Source organism: Rhincodon typus, chromosome 9, assembly GCF_021869965.1.
Source record: "Rhincodon typus isolate 14 chromosome 9, sRhiTyp1.1, whole genome shotgun sequence".
NCBI lineage: Eukaryota > Metazoa > Chordata > Chondrichthyes > Orectolobiformes > Rhincodontidae > Rhincodon > Rhincodon typus.
In genome coordinates this window covers 59541943-59568679 of record NC_063340.1, presented here as the reverse complement: position 1 = coordinate 59568679, position 26737 = coordinate 59541943, and the positions used below count along the sequence as shown (strand labels likewise).

General features: G+C 37.9%; 1 protein-coding gene across 1 annotated transcript in view; it reads right to left on the bottom strand.

Moving 5' to 3' along the window:
- The window catches only part of ubr2 (ubiquitin protein ligase E3 component n-recognin 2), a 137230-nt gene that overhangs the window by 17887 nt on the left and 92606 nt on the right, over positions 1-26737 (bottom strand). The window contains exons 22-36 of the mRNA XM_048601332.1: positions 26227-26329; positions 25830-25939; positions 22188-22268; positions 20982-21163; positions 16217-16416; positions 15730-15823; positions 14915-15076; positions 11513-11616; positions 10160-10229; positions 8628-8776; positions 8206-8261; positions 5919-6015; positions 5666-5736; positions 4437-4572; positions 3591-3681 (exon numbers count right to left, since the gene is read on the bottom strand). Coding sequence (XP_048457289.1) covers positions 3591-3681; positions 4437-4572; positions 5666-5736; positions 5919-6015; positions 8206-8261; positions 8628-8776; positions 10160-10229; positions 11513-11616; positions 14915-15076; positions 15730-15823; positions 16217-16416; positions 20982-21163; positions 22188-22268; positions 25830-25939; positions 26227-26329 — 1706 coding nt within the window. The remainder of the gene's footprint in view (positions 1-3590; positions 3682-4436; positions 4573-5665; positions 5737-5918; positions 6016-8205; positions 8262-8627; positions 8777-10159; positions 10230-11512; positions 11617-14914; positions 15077-15729; positions 15824-16216; positions 16417-20981; positions 21164-22187; positions 22269-25829; positions 25940-26226; positions 26330-26737) is intronic.

Genomic DNA, 26737 nt, shown 5'->3' with positions numbered 1-26737 from the left:
TGACCCAAAACATCAGCTTTCCTGCTCCTCCGATGCTGCCTGGCCTGCTGTGTTCCTCTAGCTCCACACTGTGTAATCTCAGACTCCAGCAATGGCAGTTCTTACTATCTCAGAGAATTTAACAATATCGCTTTGCAATTCAGTGGTATTACCAGCAGTGAATCCATCACTATCAACATCTTTGGTCGGACCACTGATGAGAAACTGAACTGGATGAGCCGGATAAATACATGGCTACAACAGCAGGTTAAAAGGCAAGTAATGCTGCTGCAATTAACGGATCTTCTGTCTCTCCAGTGACTGCCTATCATCGACAAGGCACAAGTCAGAAATGAGAAAGCATACTCTCCACTTGCCTGGATGGGTGCAGCTCAAAACAAAACTGAAGAAGCTCAATACAATTCAGAACAAAATAGCCCTCTTGACTGGCATATCATCCACCACCTCAACATTCAATCCCTTTTCCAGCAATACACAGTAGCTGCAGTGTGTATACCATCTGTAAGATGCAGCAACTCACCATAGCTGCTTCAATGACAAGTTACAAACCCACAGCCTCTACCATCTGAAAAGGAGATGGGCAGTGGGTGCACTCCAACAAGTTAAACTCAAAATTACACACCATCTTAACTTGGAACAACATCACCCTTTCTTCACGGTCACTGGAATTCCTTTCCTAAGAGTAAGTAGAATGTTCCGGCACCTCAATGACTGCAGTGGCTCAAGAACACACATCATGGCAACCTTCGAGGGTAATTAGGGCCTGGTCAAGAAATGCTAGCCGAACCAGTGACACCCATTTTCCGTGAATAAAGTTTTAAAAATTACAGGACAAACCACAACATAAAATTAATGACAATAAATCTTCAGTAAATCCGAGTGCCCTATTCGGCTGAAAATTCATGTTATAGCTTGTATTCTTAAAATAGGTTTCTAACATTTCTACATTTCAAATTTTGCAGACCAAAAGTAAAATATCCATTTCCCATCCACCAATCTTTCATGCAAGTCTCCCAATCAAGTGAATATTAATTCTTTTCTCATCCAAGCCACCACCAGATGGAGCATTTCAGTCAGAAAGCTTCATTAACAAGCCAAATGCAATCATACCTCCTGATACAAAGTGTCACCCCTAATACATTGAAAAGAACAGTGATAAAAATATTTCTATGAAATGAAACAAAGTGGTAGTGGGAGAAGAGAATGCAATTAGTAACTGTATAAAAAATTAACAACTACATTTTTGGCTCAAAATTTCTGTACATTTGTCTTTGCAAAGTATCATATTTTGGTTTGAAGATGGCAAATTACAGTTCTGTTACTGGCCTGAGTGAAATGAAGCTGTTATTTTATAAATAGTAATTCTGACATAGGGAATGCTACATGATGTCACAGAGGCAGATATGACCTCTCTGGTAGGAAATGATCATTCCCTGACACACGTTTTGCAAATACTACTTCCCACTTAAAATGTCCAGGATTTTTTGTGCACAGGCTTGAATTTAGAAGCTTGACTACTTAAAAAACTGTGAATGGAACCACTGTGCAATTGCTTGCATCAGCTTCACTTTTGAACTTGTGATCAATGGAAAGCCATTGAAAAATATTTATGCTGAGGTTGCTACCATGAGGAAATCCTGCAGTGAAGGCCTGCAGCTGAGATGATTGGCTTCAACAACTGGAACCACTTTCCGTCATGCAAGGTACTACTTCACTGGGAAATTTTTCTAGCACTCTTTGGTCTCACTTAATCAAATTCTTCAATAATAGATTAGTTAATCTGCAGGTCATCCAAAACTGCTAACTGGCACCAGGTCCTGTTCGCTGCCCTATGTTGGCTGAGTTAAGCAATGCCTCAGTTTTAATATTCTCATCGCTCTTTCCAAATCCTGACATGGCCTCTTCCCGTCCCGTATCTGTGAATTCCTCCAGTTGTACAATCGCTAAAGATTGTTACGCCTTTCCAATTCTGACCACTAATAATTATAATTAAGGATCTTTTGAGATGTGAAGGTGCTGGTGTTGGACTGGGATAGACAAGGTCAGAATCACACAATACCAGGTTATAACCCAACAGCTTTATTTAAAATCACAAGCTTTGGAGCACTGCTCCTTCATCAGGTTTCAAATAAACCTGTTGGACTATTACCCGGTGTCACGTGACTTCTGACCTTAATTATTAGTGGCCATGCCTTCAGCTGCAAAGGACCTAAGCTCTGTAACTTCCTCTCAAAATGTCTTCAGCTCTCAACTGACGTTCATTCCTTTAAGATGCTATTTAAAAGTTCATATGACCTAAAATCTCCTCTTCTTTCAGCCAATTCTGCGAAGCACTTTAATACTTTATGCAAGTATTGTATGAATACAAGTTAGTTTTGGATTATATATAGGCATCCCACGATTGCTTCACCATATGAATTCATCCCATCTCTATGTTTCAACCAAGACTGCAACCAAGTCAGAAACCAAATGGTTTTGGAGGAATCCAAACTTTACACACTGGACAGAATAAGCACAGGCCCTTGAAATTACCTGCCCGTAGTACTGAGGACTTATGCTCCATAATGAGCTGCACCAATGAATTAGTGGCTAAGTGCTATTTGATCGTTGCTAATAAATCTTTTCATTGCTCCATTCATGAATGCAAGAACTATGATGGAGCCAAGTTGGATTTGCTCTGCTGAGGACAAAATATGTATGTGTCTATTTTCTACATTGTTGGATAGATGCTCATTTGCATCTATCGAAGAACACTTAAAGCTGCAGCTAGCTTTGGAGCACATATCATCAGCATTATAATGGGTTATTGCTGTGGTGCTAAGCCTTAGCTTTGTCCAATCTGACAAACCATTTGATGTTATGAGGAATGAAATAAACTGGCCAAAAACTGGCAGTTGTAACAGTTGGCTCCTCAGAAGGAGATCAACACAGATCACCTACTGATCAATGGATGAAGATGGTTGTAAACACGTCAACTTCTACTTTTATAAGAAAATGCTGGATTCTTCAAAATTAAGAATGGGGTTGTTCATACAAGCTGCCTCCTCCCATTAGGTAGCATACAATTCAGTCCAATTTTGTTTCTTTCTGACAGCTTTATTAGATTGTTCAAAGTCATTCATGTTAGTATGGAACTTATGACAGACATAGAAAAAGGAGACCTGATAAAACCAGTTGGATTTTTATGACAATCCAACAGCATCACGACCATTTTCACCAGAGCTTTTGATGTTACAAATGGTTTTCAAAATTGAACCTAAATTCTCAAGCTGCCATGGTGGGAGACAAATTCATTCCCCTAGATTCTCCGTTAACCAAGGAACTTTTTAAACAGACAAGGTTCAAGAAAACCAAAGTAGTTGTATAATTCAAAGATGACACAGGAGGGCAAATGTCCTTCATGAAGGTCCCACTCAAAAGATCTGTTCTCTAACCAAACTGCGACAACTTGCATAACACCTCAAACATCATGAAACATCCCAAGGAACTAAAACCTGCAATACATTTCCAATTTAGTTTTCCAGATTTCAAGTGTCAGAATCCTATGTTTCCGTAAAGCTGCAAAATACATGCCCTGAATTGCATCTTACCTTCCTGAGTATTGCCTGAGTTTGTCGTACAACGTTAAGGCAGCAGCCTCTTCATCTCCGTCAGCACTTTCCTGGTCCATAGTATTTTCCTCTAGAAGCAGTAAACCACTGGAGTCAAGATACTCGTTTAAACATGCAAAAGTGAAGTTTTACTGGGACATCAAAGACAGTTTTTTTTTGTGCTGGCGAGGAGTGGAATTGGAGTTTCAAATGTCACCATGCACTGAAGATTGGTTAACAGTACGAACAAATGAATCAGTCTGTTTTTGCAGAATGTAATTAGGAAGATACCATAAGAATCACTGCTTAGGTCTCAGCTAGTAACTATATACAAGAAGGACTCAATTGACAAAGCAGAGTATAATTTGTCTAAATTTACTAATGATACAAAATCAGATGCGAAAGTAAGCTACGGGGAGTAGCAAAGAGGCTACAATGGGAGCGTACTAAAAGTTACGATTGGTAACAATGGAACATAAAAGGTGGGAAATCTGAAATTAACTTTGGAAAGGAAACAAAACCAGAATCTGTTTTAACTGGAGACAGTGTGGAAAATGTTGGCAGAGGGGCAAGGCATGCTTTTATATGAATCACATGAAGTTAATGTGCCAGTATAACAAGTTATTAGGAAAGCAAATTCTATGCCAGCTTTTCTAAACAGGGGTTAATGTATAAAAGTGAAAAAGCTTTGTTTCAACAGTATTTAGTCTTAACGAGGCACTACTTGTGCAGTTTTGGCCTTCTAACCTCAGGAAGAGCACAATAAAAGTTCACTGGAATAATCTCATAGATGAAGAGAAATGCTGTGAATAAAGAAACATTTTGAACTTAGTTTTCTTAGATTACCTGTTGAAGACGTCAGTAAAATCTGTACAATGTGTGCTGTCGTAACCAAATGGAAGAGATGAAGGTGACCAACAGCTAAGCTAACTCCTGTGAAATCTTGGCAGTGCAGAGCTGGGTAAGAAAGCACGAGGCTCACCTGTAGGGAGAACAACTGTTACAAAAAAATGCCACGGGAACACTATTTTAGAGGGAGGAATGAGGAAATAGAACTTTGAACAATTAACTCAAACATAACATTGTTGATAAATAAAATGACAGCTGGCTGTACAATGGACAGCTGCCAAAATATGAAAATGACTCCAAAATGATGGCAAAAAGAAAGAGGAACATGGCTGTAAGATTTTAAGCAAAATAATGCAGGAGAAATAGGAGAAAAACGTTTTCTAAAAATCAGCAAGTAGGAATGACCAAGAAGGCACTGCCTGCAGAGGGCAGTGGATGCCATGACAAGCAATGAATTACAAAGTAAATTAGAAAGACGATTAAGGGAAATAAGCTTCCAGAGCTAAGGGGACAAAGTTGGGGATGAGGTTAAATGATTTGCTCTACGAAGTGTAGGCATAAACTCCAAGGGCCAAATAGTTGTCAAAGTGGATTATAAAAAAGCCAGTTCAAGTGCTTGAAAGGATCCTTTGAAGTCAATAGATGTACAAAATACTAACACACACTTACTGCTAAAATTCCATTGCTGTCACTCACTCCAAATGTTGCTGGGCCAAGTAGACAATACAAGGCAGGATAACAAATTTAATTCAAGATCTGACAGTGGAATAAGATCATGATGGAAAGCAGAAAAGGAACTGGCTTATAAACCTTTGTCATTATAAAATTTTAGTTAAGAAAACTGTACTTGTCAGAAAAAATTAGGATATGATTTTATTGAAATTTGATTCAAACATAAAAGGTGATATTGTAATAAACCCTCAATATCACTGATTTCATACAATAGAAAAACCCTTACGTGTTTTCTAAAATCAAAGCCACAAACGAAAGAGTTTGATGTTCCAATATTAAATGTCACTTAAAAATGGATGTACTCTTTCTGTTAATGTCAGTTAAGTTTTGAAGAAACTCCAAGTTATTTTAGGGAACATGAAAAAGGGTATCAAATTGGTTTTGTACTTACATCAATAGTATTTCCAAGTAACTGAAACAAAATAGTTCGCTTAGTAAACCTAGTCTCAGTGAATAATCACAAAAATTAAGAAGTTAAGAAAGAAATTACCTACCAATAAATGGAACATGTCTACATCAAGAATGGATGGAGAAATCTGAGTCTTATCATCATCAGGTATCAGAACTGAAAGGGAAAAATCCATAGAAAGCTAAGTTTCCTTTCTCCAGGCCAAGTACTGCACACCAATTTATTAAAACTGCATTTTGATCTATGTTGAATTAATATCAAAAGTGGCATATGACTTGTAAATGAGCTTTCTGAAGTTATAATTATAGTCAAATATCCAAATGATACAGCACACAAACCTGATAACAGTCGAGCATATTGTTTCTGGACCACAGACAAAGAACTCACAGTCCACTGTGATGCGGCAAATCGAGTTAATGCCTTCAGACAGTCATCCTATAAAACACAATTCTAGCTGCAGAAAACATCTGAAAATATAGCTCATACAAAAACAGCAAAAGAATTTGCATTCAGGTGGTGTCTTTCATGACCGGTGAACATCCTAAAGCATTTCAAAGCCGATAATTTACGCAAGTTAAAATACAACAATAACGTGCATAATTTCTGGAATAACCTGTGTTATTTAAATTCTGGAGCACTTCCCAATGACCAAGTATCTTAATTCCTTGCACCAAATAACAAGTTTAAAAACAGAACAAACTTGGAGACTGAGGCTAAGCCGCTGCGGAGATAGCTATGGGGAAACAAGGAAATGGGAGTTAAACAGATAATTTACACCAGTCTTCACAGTGACGATACTTCAAACAAACCATTAATATTTAAAAATAAGGGAGGAGGATTTAAGGACTATCACCACCATGAGAGAAGTAGTACTAGCCTGATGAGGCTAAAGGCAGGTACATCCTCTGACCCTGATGGCTTGCATCGTAGGACCCTAAAAGTAGTAGCAACAGTATTAGCAGATGCTTTGGTTGCAATTTTCTAAAATCTGTAGATTCAGGAGAATTCCTGGAGGATTGGAAAACTGCCAATATGACATCCCAATTCAGAAAGGGAAGGCAGCAAAAAGCTGTTAACTACAGGCCAATTATCCTGTTGGAAAAAATTGTTGGAATCAATTAATAAGTAACAGCAGCCCATTTGGAAAATCATAACCTAATCTCAGTCAGCATGGCTTCATGAAAGGGAAATGGTGTCTCACTAATTTATTAGTTTTTCGAGGAAGTATCAACCAAAATGGATAAAGGGGAACCAGAACATATGTTGTATTTGGACTTCCATAAGACATGCAACAAGGTACCTCACAAAAGGTTAAGTCATTAAACAAGAGCCCCTGGTGTTGGAGGCAGTATATTGCCATGGATAGAGAATTGGTTAATGGGCAGGAAACAGCAAGTGGAGATAAGGGACCCCTTGTCAGGTTAACAATCTGTAACCAGTAGGATTCCCCAGAGATCAGTGCTGAGTCCGTGAGTGTTTACAACATATATTAATGATTGGAGGAAGGAAGCAAATATATTGTGGCCATATTTACAGATAACTAAAATAGGTAGAAAGGCAAGTTGTGACAGGGATACTAACAGTTTACAGAGAAATAGTGATAGGTTAAATAAGTGGGCAAAAAGCTGGCAAATGAAGTACGATGTAGGAAAATATTAAAGTTGCTCATTCTGGAAGGGAGAACAACCAACACCATTATTTAAATGGAGCAAAACTACAGAATGCTGCAACTCAGAAGGGACTTCAGAGTACTTGAGCACAAAACACAGAAAGGAAACTCACAGGTGTAGCAGGAAGGCTAAAGTAAAGCTGGCCCTTATTTCAAGGAGGTTGGAATACAAGAGGAGGGAAGTTTTACTGCAATTGTACAAGGTGCTGGTGAGACCAGGTCTGAAGTAATGAGAGCAGTTTTGGTTCCCTTATTTACAGAAAGGCATAATTTCATTGAAGTTATTTCAGAGATGGTTCACTAGGATGATCCCAGGTATGGAGGGATTGTTTAATGAACAAAGACTAAAACAGGTTAGGTCTTCACTCATTGGAATTTAGAAGAATTAGCAATTATCTCATTGAGACATAGTGGATTCTTAAAGGACTTGACAGGGTAAATGCTAAGATGATTTTTCTCCCCATGGGGGAGTCCACGGCCAGAGGACATAGTCTCAGAATAAAGGAGCCCCAATTTAAGACTGAGATGAGGGGGGGGGGGGGGGGGGAAGTTTCTTTGTTCAGAGGGTGGACTGTCTTTGGAAATCCCTGCCACACAGTTGTGGGGGCAAAGTCCTTATGTATATTTAGGGCTGAGATAGATAGATTCTTGATCAGTAGGGGAATCAAGGGTTACCAAAAAAGTGGATGTGAGGAATGCTCGATAAGCTATGTTTTAGTGAATGGCAGAACAGACTCGAGGGGGGCGAATTACATACTCCTGCTGCTACTTCTTATGGCTACGGTCTTATATACATATTCTGCATGCTAAGGTTTTTCCAGTAAGACTGTTGACAACATCGTCATCAGCATTTTTAAAATCCTTCCTGAAAAAATTCAAAAGCTGTTTACATTTTCAAACGTAATCTCTCATTCATTGTTTGCTCAACAGTCCTTATACATCTTCATCATTCCTACCTGCCTACATGGTAGAGGACCAAACAGTGGCTTTTCTTCATCTGCTAGGAAACGCTCTGGAAAAGAAAGAATAAAAAACATTTCTAAATGCTTACTCGAGTCTTGTTGAAGATTGATAAATTTCAAATATTAAACTTTGCTAAAAGGAAATAAGTCAGCTTTTAAGTTCTGTACTATGAAGCAATTAATTTCAGCTGTCTATACAAAATAGTCCACCACTTGGTAAATTTTACACAACGTACAACTCTTATTTAATATCAGTTTTATAGAATAAAGTCAACAAGGTTTTAAAATTATGACTCAGACGACAGTTTACTTAGCAAACAAAGCTGCTTATTAAAAGTAAATGCACTTAATTTTGTTAATAAAACATTTAAATAAACATCCTGATTTAAATAGAGTACGCATTCTCCGAGGCTCACCTATTGCTTGTACTGTGTACGCACAGCTGCCCCGGCACATCATAGGCACTCGTGGGTCCTGTTCATTGGGATGAACCTTGAGACCCACTTTGTATGTTGCTGTAGCCAAGGTTGTAAGCATCCCCTTGATGCTTTCTGAGAAAGGATTCCTATTAACAGAAATGGAAAACCACTGCAAGAAACCTCTCAACCAGAAATATCTAAAAACGCTTAAGAGCAAGCTTCAAGGTTTTTTCTTTTTCATTCAGAGGATGAAGGCATTGTTGGCCTAGCCTGCATTCGATCCTCCAGCCAGAGGTCTGCTGCTCGCCAGCTCCTTTTCCTTGCTTTCTTTTTTTCCCCTCTTGTTGCAGTTTTTCTTCCCACCACCCCCCAACTTTTAACTTCTTAAAGTAGCCTACCTGGAAGGAATGGAGAACGGAGTCCTAGACCAGCCCAACGCAGGAGTGGGAGCAGAGCGAGTTCGGGCCAACTCCTGGAAGTGAGCCACAGCCAGAGGGGGAGCAGAGCTACTGCGGACCAAGTCCCGGAAGTGAGCCACGGCCAGAGCCTGGAGCGGGAGCATAGCGAGTGCGAGCCGGGTAGGGGGACAGAGTCCTGGAGGTGAGGCCGGGACAGATGCCAGTGCATGGAGACAGTGAGGCCTCGAGTTCTGAAGCCTAGCGGGGCACGGACTCAGTGGAAAAGGACTATTACTCGAGTACTTGAAAGATACTTTTTATCATCATTCCGGACTTTTTAAAACACCGTATGCCCACGTTAGTCTATTTTTTCAATTCTGTAACAACACAAAATATCTATAACTAGGTACCCTGTAGCTAAGATGGTGCCGCGAGGCAACATTACAAACTTTTCACTGCACTCATTTGAGTACACGTGACAATAAAGGTTAGTCTATTAGACTCCATTTCCAGTATTTATTGAATTCAAATTCCACCATCTGCCATGGTGGGATTTGAATCCAGGTCCCTACTACATTACTGGGGTCTCCAGATCAACAGTCTAGCGATAATACCACTGGGCCAGCACCTGCCCATATCAAGCCGACCGAACTTGAAAGAATAATGGCTTGATGTTGTAAATGGGTGCATTAAAGAAATCTGCTTAATTCACCATAAAGCTGATTTGTTTTCCTCAACAATGAAGTCTCCAGTATCTTTACTGTGATATCAAGAAATGCTAGGAACAATCTGTGGCTGGAAAGATCACCAAAAGATAGGATGTCCTATAGGTTAACATGCTTATTGCCTAAGAGATGACATCAGATGCAAATGACCTTAAAGAAACACAGGATAACAAGGACAGAACTCCAAACTCTATTTTCTGCACAGGCAGTCCAACAATGATTGCCACAGATTAAAAAAAAGGTGTTCTATAAATGTTCACTTTGGTTTTAGTCTCCAGATGGAATATCATATTTGAAACGATAGATGGTGCAGCTCTAATTTATGATTTCATAACAAACCGTAAAGGTAAAGAAAATTAGGGCTACCTTGAAATTAATACAACTGTTGACTGATCAAGTTACATACTTTGGTTTTACATCAGGTTGAAATCCCTCAGGGACCTCCATTCCTTCTAGGTGGGTGTTGGAGAGGTTATCTGAAAGGAAAAATAAATGGAAATACCGTGACTGATCTGGTGATCTTGTAAAACTATTGTGTGTTGCAAATTTATAAACTAGTTATATGCTCATACAATGAAGCTCATTTAAAGCCAACTCTGAAAACTCAAATCAAGGGTGGGCAACTAAATAAAATTTAAAACCACATGGAAACCTTGAAATATTTCTTTCCTTTATAAAAATATTAATTTTTCTAGCACCCGGAATATATATAAAAGAACCTGCATGTCATTTTGGGTCATTGAAGTCAGAACCTTCCCAGGTTAATCACTAACTGTTTGATGTATGCCTGTCTTGTCAAGTGCTTCCAGAATTCTGTTTTTAAATCGCATATTAACATTGGCGGGGAGGGTTTGCAGAACATAAATAGACAGAAAAGTAAATGTATATTTCAAAATTGAATTTTTGAATATGATTAATGAAATTTAGCAACTTTTAAGTAAAAGAAAGCACTACATCAGTTAGTTTGAATTTTGAGTAGTGAGTTCAACCCGATATGAGAGGTCCTGGTTCTCTCTCCATAGAAGTTAACTGGCCTGCTGAGTAGTTCAGATTTCCAGGATTCACAGCATTATGATACAATCTTAACTGGAGACAAACACACATAACTCACTTCCATTGTTGAATGACAGCAGTTGTAGCATTAGCAATGTAGTTTTCCAGATCCTTTACTAAATTGTCATGACTTTGCCCATGACTTCACATTGCTTCAGAACACAGGATTTTAGTAAACATGGTTCAAATTCAAGAATTTTAATATGGGTGACAATTTGACTCGCGGTTCTTCGAACAAAAGAACTGTAGCCTGAATGGCACACAATGAGAAACAAATATGATCACATATAACCCATTAAAATAATAAACTGTTTCTTGTGAGGCATCCTATATTAGATTCTCAAGTGTGAGATCAAGTTAGGGTTCTTTAGGTGAGAGCTATTTTATGATGCACATGAGACAGGAATTTGGAGATATTCTGAAGTTTTCATCACTTATTTTACTTGTCCAATTAACAATTTCATCTTGAAAGGTCTATATAGATGGGTGACCTTTTATAGATAAATGTTAGACAAACTTGACTGTTCAATACCATATCACAGGCAGAAGTATAAATTATCTTTCCTATGAAAAATCTCCCTTATAATCATAGAAATTTGTATTTTGCAGCAAGATATTTTCACTTATGTTCTCATTTTATTGTATGTATAACAAAGGACATCAAACAAAAATTAAGCATACATCTGATCTTTTTTTTTTGAAGTACCTGTTTGCTTTTCTTGGATTTTCTTCAGGACCTTCAACTGTTGCAATGTACGTTTCAGCCAACTCGATAAAACAGGAACACTTGCATTGTTTTTTGAACTGTCACTGAAAACAAAAGCACAGGTTTAATGAAACTGGTAAATGTGCCCAAGTTTCCTCTTAAATCAAATATTTTGCTCCAGTGTTGCTTCTCGAACTGAGTCAAGTAAAACATACAATAACTTGAGCATTTAAATGAACAAAATCTCAACATCAATGTCTCAGGAGATTAACTTGCAAAAAAATAAACTGAAGTTAGCAAACCACAATCTTGAGGGATTTTCCAGAACGGCAAGCACGCAATCTTTTGTTTTACTTGCAGAAGTTGTCAATAAACAAACTCAACATTCAACTACTTAATGTATGTATTCAATGAAGACATTTACAAGTAAGTACTCCAACTGATACAGATTAGACTCAGGAGCACGATATGATGATTATATCTATGGAGTTGGTTGAAGAAGAAATGGTCCAGATCTCTGGCACTCAGTACTGTTGGAGACCAGGCATCTGCTCAGCCCCAGGAGGAAGACAATTCTATGGTCACAGCCAAAAATGACTTTGTGCAAAGGCACAGGCCCCACTAATCAGCCAACTGTTTAGCTAGTATGGAAAGATCCCAAAATGTAATTTTCTAGGAATACATTTTCATCTGCAAAATACCACAGTATTTTGACAATATTGACATGTGATGAGGAGGCATGCATTATGATATTTTACAGCAATGTTTTTTTTCCTTGAAAATTTTCTTCGTTTTTTGGGTTTTCTTAAATATTCTTAAGGGTCAAAACTAAACCTTTTACATTGAACTTACCATGACTTATCCAGTTTTACACCATTTCCATAATCTCTTGTACAAATCTGTTTTGTACAGCCTCGGCCCTGTTCATATCGCTGACACTGCAACTAAGGCAAGTCTCCCAATTATTTTCTTCTTTCTTGTAACTGCAGTGCAACAGCTTCATTTATTCTCCTAGCTTATGTAGCACTCTTCAACACGTGTAAATATGCAATTGTATTGTTCGGTGGCTCTATTTCTATTTGTCCTAACACAACTGACACCATTCCAGCAATGTTTCCTCCTCCCTTTCCACATGGTTATCTTGGATAACCGCAACACTTCATCCTTGATATTTTCTGTATGTATACTGTTGTGACCCAGCTCTAGATCTCCAATTCCTTCAGCCACCTTTATTAAAATGATATATCTAGGATTAATTCATCAACGAAATACAAGTTTCTTCAATCGAGCATTTGGTCCAGATCAAATTACACATGAGAAATCCACTCCAGAATCCTAAAATTGCTGGGAAAAATTTACTCATGGGTTAACCAGATAAAAGTTACTCCCATGAATAGAATGGAAGGCAATGGTGAGGAAGCACACTTGTTGAGTACTGCTGCTCATCTTGCTCCTCCAACCACAGGGCGATTCCTTGCTTACTGCTGACAGGTTCACTATGAAATACAGAGTGCTGGAGAAACTCATCAGTCTAGCAGCATCAGTGGAGAAAAAAAAACAAAGTTAATGTTTGGAGTCTGATACAACTTCTTCTGAATAGGCTCACTATAAACCATTCATCAGCAAATGTGGAAGAGAACCAGTCTGTGATTGAAGCAGTGAGTGGCCACTGGTCAACAAAACAAGAGGAATTGAGGGTGGTAACAGAAGCAAAGGTGGGCTACTGGGCAAAGGACCAAGAGTAACAAGCAATGCTAACAGGCCTGGGGTGGGATAGCTGTCAGGGGTTGGACAGGCTGCAGAGTAAAGGTCAGGCAGACAGACTGTGAAAATAAGTTCAGGTGCAGGAAAAGAAGAATTGTCAAGGGGAAGTGGGGGCTCCCAAAGGTGACAAATATGTTCTGGAAAGGATGAGATGCTTGAAAGGGAAGAGTGGGCCTGCAAAAGGAAGAACACAGTTTTTGATTTTCTATAACAGAATACTCACCTAACTGGGCACATGGAAACTGAGGTAATGAACTCCTTACAAAGTAAGGTGAAGTTTCTAGATTTAAAACGTGAGTTCAGGAACTACTAGAAAGGGGACAGTGATGGAAGCTGTTATAATGAACACTATGTCAATTGCATAATTTAATATTGAACAGTTGTATTTCATAAAGCTTTACATCTTGGTTTATTACAGCTCAAGTCTTCTCACGTTATGAATTACTGGAGATGCAGTGTTAAAACAAACATGCCTGTTTTGCTGTGACCTTGCCCGACAACAGAAATTGTTTTTACAGTAATGGCATCTTGAACATAGAGGCATATCAGTTTATTAAAACAATTATTACTAACTTGTGCCTATTGTCTTATGCCAATTTAAATATTGCAGTATACAAGAAATTAATGGTTTCCTCGTGAGTTGCAACGTTAAGTTTAGTGGAGTGGTGATGATCGAGTTATTTGAATTCTGCTTCTGAGAACTCAAATGCACCATATAGCAACAAAAAAAAAGATAGTATTGTTGCTCAATTATTGCATTAGCAAATGAACAAGTTAGTGAGACCGAGAAAAAGGAGCCAGTGAAAACAAAAAGCAGCCTTTGAAAATTTAGAAGTAGTCCTCAAAAGAAAGCAAGAGACCATGAAGAAAATAAAAAATTAAACCATGATTCAGTTCTCATACCATGGCAAAGTCAGAGAATGACATTTGCAATGCTGGTAAGAGTTGTTTTTATGCATTGGGAGCAACGGGCATTTGATTGGAGGGATTTAAATAGAACTTCAGGAAAGATGGGCACAGACCTGGTGGACAGTAGAGTTGAGGGCTTTGAGAAGTAAAGAGATATTGGGGATGGTGCATCTATTGGAAAACCAAGCGTGCAAATTCAGTTAAATACTTCTACAAGGAGAGATATTATAGGAATCTTGAAAGGCAGGAGTATAATAAAACCATTTATGTCAGTGGACGGTTGGGAAGTTCATGGAAACAGGTTCATGGGTACAGGGATAAGTTTCATAGCTGACAGCAATATGAAAGATTGACATTAGAAAATATTGACAAAGTGTGGCATTCACAAAAAAGCCTGGGCAAGATTTAGTGGGAAAAAAAAGGAAAGCAGTATAAATTTCTGAGTGGATATACCTCAGTAACAAAAACACAGCAGTAAAGAGGCAGAGGGCGGGAAAGGACTTCCAAGTTATTTTTGCACTTCAGGATACTTCTAGAGTAGTGTCATAGCTTTTGTAAAGCAGAGATGTGGGAGATAACAGATGAATAAAAAAACAGCCAAATTAATTGCATGTGAAGTGGACAGACAGAAAAATTCCATCAAGCACTAATACCAGCTATATTAGGAACATAAAGCTGGAGTACAGTAGGCTATTTATTCCATTAATGTAGGTAATGCAATAATCTAACCTGTTCAATGGGTTTCTAGGAGAAGGAAGTAACGGAATAACAGTGTTGCTCAAACATTCACACAGTGGACAAAGAAATTCTCCATTCTCCACATCATAGCTTGTGTGCACTCTTAACCGCTGCTGTCTCCGCTGCTCCTTTGCTTGAACTGCATCAAAGTAACTGGCAGATAAAAAGAATAATACTTCATACATTACAAACAGTACATGAAACACACTGTAAATACTTGATTCGATTAGAAATGATGCGATCTTTTGAATTTGAAATCTGAACAAGAACACTTTGAAAATAGCGTAAGTGAAAAGTAAAAGCTGAAAGTCTCTTAAAATTATGAGCCTCTGAAATTGTCAGAAAAATGTTACATAGAGCCAATGAAAATTAGCAAACTATACTTATCTTTGCAGCTGAAAGCCTACATGGCAGAAACATGACACTATAGCAGGCGTTTAAAAACTTTAGATACATTCCTCCACATGTTTTGAATATTTAAAAATCATTACTGATCAGAAGCAAAATGGTTGAACAGTCATGCTCCTGTCCGCTAAAATGGACTTGATAATTACTCAAAAACTCTAGACTGCGCAGTGACTCTTTGAACAATAGTTTCATAAAATAGATGAAGTCACCTTGCTTTCTAAGAATAATCTTTTGAATGAATTAACAAAAAATAACAGACAAATAAAGACTTTGGCATGGCGGCTGACCATTCACTTCTTGTCTTTTGCTAGCATATAATTTACAGAAAATTAATTAGAACAGTCGATCTCAGGAGCTCACTGGTTAAAAAGTATTTGCTATTAGTGCTTGGTACTAACCTCTGCCAACAGTGGGCGTGCATGATGTGTCCACAGCTACCTATATGGGTGCCACAGGCCAAATCAGGTGGCATGAACAATGGGTCATGGTTTTCTGATAAGGAGAAAAAGAAATCATACTTCAAAATAAATAAAATTATTCAACTTGAAGTTGATAAAGAATATTTTCTGGTACTTGCAACCTGGAAATATTGAGCTCCACCTATAAAAAGACCCATGTTTTTAAGACCTTAGGCAACATCTATAATATATGGCCCTTATGGTATAATGATACAGTTCTTAAATATACATTGCAAATCACTCAGCAAAATTTAAATATTTAAGGTTATTAAGATTCAAATAATATTACAAATTTGTAAAATTTTCTAGCCTACTGAAGAAAAATATAAAACCAAGTTACGGAAGGTCCAACTTCACAGCAATTGTAATGTAGTTAATGTAAGAACTTTTACTTTCTACGATCATAAACAACAATGTGAAAAATCACCAGGATCCTGGAAGGTCCTTGTTCTGTTCTTGGACAAAACTGTTGACCTCTGAACAAAGGAGGCTAAAACCATTGCTTTGTTGTTCATTCTAATCTCCTGTTCCTCTTGGCACAAAATGCACGTAACAACTTGCTTCTCTTCAAAAACTCTGGTTTGTCTGGGACCTAAAGCAATCAATGCTGCATCAGGAACTATAGGGCTGGAAATAAAATAAAACAACATTAACACCATATCAAAACAGATTTTATAGGTTACATATATTGCCGAGTAGTAACCAGCTAAGTAATCATATTACAACAGCAATTACTACTCAAAGAATACTCAATTGGCTGAGGCACTTTACAACATCCTGAAGTTGTGAAGGGCGCAATAAAAAAGCAAGTATTTTTATACTTCAAAATTGTATACATACATTTAAAATAAAAGAAAAAAATCTCTAACTGTAGCATCTGCTATCAAGCAACGTGCTTGAGATTGTCTAAAAACTCAAAAGACCTACAAATGCTGTGAATTAGAAACAAAAACAGAAATTGCTGGAAAAGCTCAGCAGGTCTGGTAGCATCTGCTTGAGATTGGATTTTACTTAATGCCTTCAGGTGGTCAAGGAAATCTTCTTTGAGAGTCAAACTCTTAAAAAAAAGTCACATCTTGGTAAGGCTGCAGCTAATATCACCAAAATCACTTGAGGATAAAATTTTGAGGTAACACTTCAGACACACTCAAATCAATTCTTACATCGCCTTGAAGCAATGTTCTTCCAGTAATCCAATATGGTTACCTGGATAGGACACTAATGTACGCAATATGCGGATAACCGGTGACTCACACTTGGCAAACGCAAACATAAAAATGCCAAATGACCAAACCATCACAAAATTCGGAAAACTTTTTATTCTTGTCAAGGAGTCAGCATCCAACAGAAATCTTCTAGTTGACAAAGGCAATAATTCACAGCACTTCATCCTGCCTAGAAGCAGTTTCTCCATTGATCACAGCAAAATTGTTATTCATTGTTCTCCTATACTACCATAGGACTGTATGTTTGACTTGACTTGCTCGTCTCAGGGTCAAACACCATCGGTCAACTAATTGCAAGCTGTTAAACAAACGTCAAAATCCACTTCAGCAGGTTCATTAAGCAACTCACTAAAGGACCGCAAAATGTAGTTAAGATTAAATGCATCAGGAACGGATTTCCTCTGCTTCCATACTGATGTTCATCACTTGCTGTATTGGATAATGGTCGCATTGGACCAACAGCTGTTGATAGTCTCTGGAATGACAACGTTCAGCAAACAGATCAATGCTGTCCTGAAGTGCAACTCTGAAATTGCAACGAAAGCTATCATACAGCAGATAAGGAGACAAATTTGGTATTCTACTTGAAAATGATTATGTATATATCACACAACTGTAGTTTTGACTTATGATCGGATGGCAAAAAAAAGGTAGAGTCCTGCTGCCCAGATCAAACTTCTCCAAAGGCAATTAGACTAGTGACCAAACATGAAGCAAACTACATGCTATTCTGCATTTATCATTTCCCCAATACTTTAACCAGGCCACAGTTGTATTCTTGATCCCATCATAAGGCATAAAACTCACTTGCACAAATGAAGACGCTGATTTCAATTCGCCAAGTATGAAGGGTGCAAACTTTCCACTACCATCCACACACACACACACACACACACACACAGTAAATAATTCTTTGATACCATGCCGAGCGCAACTGCCTCTTCAGAAAATCATAGGATTTTCTAAGAACAGCATATGCCACCACTAAGTGTTCTATGGCTTAGAGCCAGTCTTCTTTGATGTTCGTGTTTCAGCTACCCATTGACATTTGTGGCATTCGGTCTTGCATGCCTAATTACTGGGACATGTTTTTCTTTGCTAGGAAGTGGTCAATAATCCTACCAGTTGGACAGTCAGTATGACTCACCCAAATCAAGTATGCTGCTCATCATTTCAATTATGGATCTCTATTCCAACATGTGCTTGGGTATGTTAATGATTTTTGAGTGAGAAGTTACAGCAACTTCTTCTCTCATCATATTTTATCTTTCCATAAGCAGTAATTTACAGCACCATCATTTCTTCTGCACACATCCTTGGCTTTCAACATCAAGTTATATCAGAAATGCAAGTGAATGCTGAGTGGTTTTGTTGCAAGTTGATTTTATAGAACACTAACACATCACAAATGAGAAAAAGTACCCAACATGTTGTGCCTGACTTCCAACAAATGCAAATGTTACCAATTTTAGTCAATTAGGACAACTTTTGTTCTATTGTTAGGATACGGATGATCCTAGCTGCACATCAGAGCATTTGAAATGTCATTTGGTCATCGACTGCATCCTTACCTGTAACCCATTCAACTCACTTTTAGCAAGATATTGTGTTAAACCTGTCTGAGATATATTATACTGTTTGGAATTTGGATTTTTAAAACTCAAGTAGCTGGGATTATTTTCAGTTCTGTGATTTATTTTTTTACTTTTTGAAGAGGTCAGAAAGTCAGTCAATCAGAATACTAAGCTTAACACATCATTTCCAAGAAAGCACGTGATTCAGTTCAGTGCTGAGCAGTATAGCTGTGATGCTAAATCATGAAATAGTCATAACCACTGTGATTATTATAGATAAAGAAAGCACTCATTTCATTTTGACTTTAGTTCAGAAGAATAAAAAGAGATCAGTTCAAGACAGCAGTTTCCTCCTAACAGAAAAATTCTCCTGTTCAGGAGAAAAACAGTCTCTCTAGTTGAAGGGTGTTAGCTTGAGAAATCTCCAAGGTGTGAGAGCTTGTATTGAATTTTTCAAGGTGTCAGAGCTGTCGAGTTGTCAAGGTCACCAGAACTGAAAAGAAGTGTGAGCCATCACAAGAGGAAAATCAGGCAACAGGACTGGAAAGCAGTTGTAGGACTGTCTCAGCAGTCCAAGGAGAAGAGCTGAAGAGAGTCCATCAAGAAAGAAATTAAGACATGAGGCAGTAGCGTTATTTCTCTGCAATTTTGTCTCTACAAAAGGTATATTTATGGGAAACAGTTCCAAAATTCTTTCTATTTTTGTAGTTTTGCTATTCATGTTCAGATCTTTCTAAACTGTCATATTTGCTTTTCTTTTGTATAATAAACTTGCATCCATTTGTTAAAAAATTTGCATCACATGAATATATTCAGTGGCTAACTACCCATTGTAACCAACCACAAAATATTACAATTATCATTTATCAAGGCAGGTTTTATTCTGGGATCTGGCAGAGGCAACATTACCTTCAATTGGGATCATCAGCCTCACCCTGCTGGAGAAGGGAAGAGGGATGTTCGAGGCTGGTGTGCCTAGCTCCTACAAAAGGTTGCAGCCAAGTTAAGAACAATGAGGAACAGCTTACCACATTCACACAGGATGCACCTTGTGTGTTGGATTGGTAGTAAAGGGGCATATTTAAACCTCTCCTATCCAGAATAGTGGCAACATATCTGGGAGATGATAATACACCAAGGATTTGGGGAGAAAAAGGAAATTGCAGCTGGGCTTGTAATGTGTAAAGGTAAAGGTCAATTCTTTTCTGAAGACATTATGATGCTGGCAGATTTGAAAAGGAGGACAATGTCCAAAGTTGTGAACCATTAATAATATGAGGTGACATGGAAACAGAGGTTTGGTGGTTAGCAGTTTAGTGGAAATAAGGTCAAGAGAACAGGAAGCGAATGGTATGGATGGGATACACTTAGAGGGGAGATTGTGAGATAGAACAGAAACAATGAAAAAAGTGAGCAAGGGTGGGAGAAACCTTCAGGAAGGTTTGGCTAAGGGAAGGAAAGGAAGCAGCAGAAGCAGCTGAACAGATGGTTTCAATATTCATGACAAAGAAATCTATGAGTTCCTCACATTTACTCTTGGTATTCAGAGTGGAGGTGGTGGTGAGGGGGCTTAAGAAAACAGATATCACGGAGAAGCAAAGCTTTGCGTTGTTTTAGCAATGCAGTAGCGGTTTGGAAAGAAGAGTGCAGGTTCTGATAGTACTTCACCACAAATCTGGTGACTAATTTGTCAATATTTCTCCATAAACTTTAAAATCTGTATTCCATAGTCATGAGAGACCAAAGAGCCACACTAGGAGCCCAGCCATGGGTGAGACATTAGAATAGTTTTATGGAAAAAGGGCAACAGTGGAGGTGAAGGTGCGATTGAGCTACAGAATGTCAGCATGAATTAGAAGGTGGGAAAGTATACTGACATCAGGAGAAAAGAAAGAGCATTACACAGGATGAACAACGTTTCCGTGAAGGAAGATTAACTTGGTTTATGTATGGTGTTGGGTTAGATAAAATTTGCTCATAAGCATGTTGTCTCAGTTTAATGACACGTTAAAATTGCAAATGAAAATTAGACAAAAACATAGCCATTCATTCACTTTTATTTTTAGCTCCACACCTCGTTATCTCAGACTCCAGCATCGGCAGTTCCTACTATCCGAGTGAATTTTTAGGAGGGAACTGACTCTCAGATCTTTGTCAATTGTATCCTGAAAATGCCACAAGCCCAGTGACAGCACCCTATTTTCATTACCTCTTCACTAGTGCCAATTTTCCTGTTGAAACATTTGTACTTTTGAGTTCGTAGTAAAGGTGCTAACACTATGTGATTAAAGATAATGTGACAATTTAGACAAGAATACAATTTTCCTTTAAAAATTACTAAAACATACAATGCAACAAACAAATGTCTGATATACAACACCTATATGTTTACCTGTTGTCAGTGACTGTGGAAGATGAAGCTTCTAGTTCTTCTAATGTCTGTTGAAATAACTCTCTATTTTCATCTATAAAATGTCTCTGCATTTCTGACATCTGGGCCAATATCTTCTCTCTTCGCAGACGGGCAATTTCAGCTTTCCGCTTCCTATCTGCTTTATCTTTATCTCGTGAACACTAAAAAGGACGATTAACAGTGTGACCAAATACAAAACATAGTTTGCAATGTAATACTTTCAATCTCAAAGGGAAGTGGGAGGGGGCAGTTTACTGGAAGGCAGAAGAGAGAAGCTCACTGCATGTTAAACATTCTTAGCTTTATGAAAAAAATGCTTTACTCAGATAATAAAGTATCTGGTTTCAATGAAATTCAATATCTTGTCAAGGTATGCACTGTCCAGTAAAAAAATTTACAATTTTATCTAATATGAAAGTAATTGTAGACATATAAAAATGCTCATCAAATTACAGATGTCAACAAACCTGCAATGAAACAATTTTATTAATTTAACTTTAAATCACAATCCCTTCAATGGGTCAGACAGCTTATCGAAGACTAAGCCAAAATTACAAGCAAGGTCTCAAAATCAGAAATGGTTTTTGGTTCTGAATTAGCTGCTGTCAGTAGTTCAAAGCTGTTATTTTTGGTTTCACAGACTTGGGAGTGCTGAGGAATAAACACCAGGGGTGCTGCCCCTGGGTGTTCAAGATATTTATGTCAACATCAGGTGCATTGTGCCTGCAAATTAACATCAAGCTGATGTTTATAACCAAAGTACACACAAACAAATAGGCATTTAGATGATATGGTGAGGCCTGTTTATGGCACGAACACTAGCAGCTTAAAGAGCCAATGCCTCCAGCAGGATACAAAAGGGAAAAGAAGGGAAGGAGAAAAAAAAATCACAAACAAAAATGAAAAAAACTGTAACTTAATAAATGGGAAGACACAACTGGAAGGGCAAATTTCAACAAGATCCTGTTATTCACAAAATATCCCAAAAATTACAAGAATTGTGCCTTTTACAACTGAAAAATTCGTATACTATTAACAAATACTTCTGAAGGATTACAATAATTTTTGTGCTTCAGCACACATTTTGGAAAGTACCTTAAAATTTAACGGCTGTACAAAGCCCTGCTTTCTCTTTCAGGAAAAGAAAACGTTTTAAATGGTCTTACTGTTATGACATTATCTTACCTCTTCTATGCCATGCCCTTCTGTTTCTACAATAGGGGCCAAATTGCTTCGTTCTCTCATCTTTTTAACAATTCCAAACAGCTTTAAAACAAAATTCAGTCTTGTCAGAATTGAAAACAAGTTAATAATCCATTTTATTACTGTTATGTTAACACTCAGTTTTTGCCTTTCACGTTTCATAAATTTGTGTAATCACAGATGAGGTATACTGGTGTTCACTGTTCTAGGTCTTCCAAATAAAAAGGCCATTTATTTGCTTCTTCGAAAATGAATTGGACTTTTCCAAAATACATTTTCAGAATTGAATCGGATGCTCTCATGCCAGTACCATGAATTATCACAAACTGGGCACAGAATGCATATTCAAACAAAAGGCAAATATTAGGCTAATCAGTGGAAGGGCCCAATTCAAAAGGAAACTCAGGCAATTAACTTTAACGTTTTATTGAGGGGTTTTGGACGATCTGAAATAAGGCTGTCAAAAAGGATGATTTCCACCACCCCCACTCCAATTAACTGTAAGCTCTAAGTAACCTGACATGCAGCAAAGCTACGTATCTCATAAAAACTGCCCCAGTAGCAAAATCCTGTTGCCAATTTTCCTACTTGCATTTATGTTATGTGCAAAACAAAGTAGCAAGTTTTATTATTGGTCCATTAATTAACTTCAGACGGTTTTACAAATTAAAACTGTGTTTCAATCCATTACATCACTGAAAATACATTGTTGATCTTCATACGAAGATGACCTACGATGAGGACACATTTGATAATTGCTTTCTGATTAAGTGCTGAAATTAGTCAAGATTTTCTCTCCCAGTGGATTACAAGCATTTCCTTTTAAAAAGTAATTCTAATTTTATATGGCACTTGAAAGACTGCAACTACTGTCATTGCAAAATGGAACATCTTTCCTCAAAGGTTTGCACAACATGTTGGAATATGTTAAAAAGCACAGACACCTGCAAATTGTAATGCCTATTACATGAAATGCACAAGTTGTTTAGGTTATATAATTGCCACAGAAATCACTGCTTTTCAGTAATTACAAATTGTTAAGAAAAATAATCAATTAGTAGTATTTAGTTTCAATATATTTCTCAGCTTTGAACTCTGATTGTACCAGTGGTGGCAGGATGAGACTCTTAAGTGAGCATTAATTATCCACTGAATTACCCACAGTGAGAAAGCATTCACGAGCTTTCCTGTACAGACGTAATCATGCAGTGGTTGGAAAGTGGTAGGATCCTGGCCCCACAACTGTCAACCTGCTGAATTGCATGACCACTTCAAAATTCATGCCAGGGAAGTATTAAGATTTATCCTAAGATACTGCAAATGAGTATGCTTAAGTGAATGGGTCAGTAGTAGGCTAAGTAGAATTATGTGGCAAAATGTAAACTTATTCACTTTGGTGGGCAAAAAAATACTGCACATCTTTCAGCAAGAAGCTAGTAAATATTGATGATCATTCAGATTTGGACATCCTTGGACAGTCAACATACCAGTACAGTATCAACTAGGAAAGCAAATTCTATGTTGGCCCTTTTTAAGCTTGGAGTACATCATCAAGCAAGTCTTTCAGCAATTGTACAGGATTTTGGCAACACCACACCTGGAGTACTATGTACAGTTTTGGTGCCATATCCATAACTGACGCACTTGTCTCAAAATGGGCACCACAAAAGTTAACTAAATTTAGCCTTTGCATGAGAGAATTGTCTGAGAAGTAGCAATTGAGTAGAGGGGCCAATACGTTCTATAACGAAGAAGCATTGTAACAGCATGAGGGAATAGCCAGTATGGACTAAGATGAGAAATTTCTTCACTCAGTGGGTTGTCAAATTTTAGAATTCTGTAACTCAGGGTTTCTGAAGGCTCAGCAGTTTATAATCTCAAGGAGGAGATTGATCCATTTTTAGGCACTAAAGGAATCAAAGGGATATGGGGATGAGGCAGGAAAATGGAGTTGAGCTCAAGAATCAACCATGATATTATGAAATTGCAGAACAGGCTTTATGGACCTTCCTGCTCCTCTGATGCTGCTTGGCCTGGTGTGTTCATCCAGCTCTACACCTTGTTATCTCAGATTTTCTAGCATCGGCAGTTCCTACTATCTCTCTTTATGGACCATTACATTGTTTTTCCAAAATCATAGTGATTAAGTGTTTAGTGTTAAACATTGAATGGTATCTATCAATGATACGTGGTTTCTCTCTCATTTGTTCTGAGATTTTGGGCAAAGCTGCATTTATTGCCCAATCCCAGGTTATCATGAAAAGATGATGATGAGCTCCCTCCATGACCCTCTTAAGTCCTTATACTAATGGCACCTACACTATCAGAGCAAATACGAACAAAGAATTGGTATGGTTTGTATTAGCAGCGTACAGCCATAAGGATGGTGTGAGATTTAAAGTGGAACTTGCAAGTGATGGTTTTCTCTCAACACTGCTGCTGTTACCATCATGGAATCCCCACTATCAACATCCTGGGGATTAACGTTAACCAGAAACTCAACTGGACTCACCACATAAACACTGTAGCTACAAGAGTTGGTCAGAGCCGAGGAATACTGTGAGTGAATAACTCACCTCCTGACTCCCCTGAGCCTGTCCACCACCTACAAGACAGAAGTCAGGAGTGTGATGGAGTACTACCTACTTATTTGAATGGGTGCAGCTCTAGGAACACTCAAGAAGCTTGACACCATCCAGGACAAAGCAGGCCACTTGATCAGCGCATCAAGAAACATCCACTACCTCCAACACCAACACTCATTATGAGAAATATGCACTGTCAACAAGATGCATTGCAGAAATTCAAAGATTCTTAAGACAGCACTTCCAAACCCATAACCACTTCAATCTAGAAGGACAAGTGCAGCAGATACACAGGAACACTTGCAAGTTCCCCTCCAAGTCACTCACCATCTTGACTTGGAAATATATCACAATTCCTTCACTGTTGCTGGGTCAAAGTTCTGGAATTCCATCCCTAACAGCATGGTAGATCAACCTACAGCACATGAACCGCAGTGAGTCAAAAAAAAAAAAAAAAAAAAGCAGCTCACCACCACCTCCTCGAGGGCAACCAGGGACAGGCAATAATTCCTGGCCTGCCAGTGACAGCCCACGTCACACAAATGAATTAAAAAGAGATTTGAAATGAAAATTCATATTTTACTGACATTATACCAACATAGTATGAAACCTAAGCAACACGACAGTGCACCAGGAATGACTCTCATTTCTTAGTTTAATGGCATTCGCATCAAATTGGGACTCTTGCATTATGTTATCAATTTCACATCAGTGCAAACCTGAAAACAGTCTTGTTTCCTACTGGTGCAGATGAGGTAGTGTAACTACAGTCCATGACAACATAACAGATGGTTGAATAAAAATGGAAAATAATGTTGGCTTTGGCTGCGGCACTGTTAGGCTATAAATCAGTTAAAGAGATAAAAGGTACCCTTTCTCACACTGAGAAATAAAGACAGGAGCAGAAAGCATTTTGGGAATGGTATTATTTAAGTGTCAGTGATTGCTCCCTCAAGACAGATCTGCTTCTGTACAAATCTATTTTCTGATAACATTGAATCAGAACAAAGAAATTCAACTGATTAGCATTGGCATATACCTTAAGTATCCATTTGATCATGTCCTTATAAACCTCCAAATGAGGAGAATTCTGCAAGCTTTCTAGCATTGCCAAAATGCTAGGTGTGTTTTCTGGAGCCTCCCCAGGACCTGTCAAATAATTCCAAAGCAAATTAAAATGTCAATATGCAAATAACCAACACTTGCATAACTTCACTTGATATAGCACACCTTAATAGAATTATTTAAATTATTCTGATGAAATTTATAGAATTTTTCATTGATACTAATTTTCATCAACAGGCAGGGGAAAGATGTGAATCTGGGGTAGGAAAAAAAATTTAAACGACTGAACCAAATGAATAAATGGCACCTGTCTCATTTTGATTTTCTTTTATTTACCAAGCAACAGAATTTTTGACAAAACTAATACATACATGAAAATTTTGAGGTGAAGTTAAAGGTCACATCACTGTCTGCACTTGCACTTTCCATTTGTTGTTTCTCTTCATTTAAAGCCATTCCAATCAAGTGCAAAACCTAGGTGAACAGGATTATGACATAGTTAAACCTATCTATTCAAAGACAGCCAAAATAATGAGCCATAAACAACAATAAAGGACAGTGCTCATTGGTATTTGATTAATTTCTGTTGTGGCAAAGTGCTAAGATACAATTGCACATACATAATTCTCAAAACATAGTGGCACCCTGATATAAAATACCAAGCACTTTTCGAAAAGGACAGAAGAAAAACAACGTATTTCCAAAACAAGGTTAGCTTCCAAACATAACTTGGTCATTGCAGTAAGAGAATTGTATATGAAGACGACTGAGCTATGAATATATCCAACAGTCCCCATTATTCATGCGGGATAGGGACACTGTCTTCCTGCCAATAATAAAAAAAATGCAGATACCACTCCTGTGTACTTTTCCTATGTACCA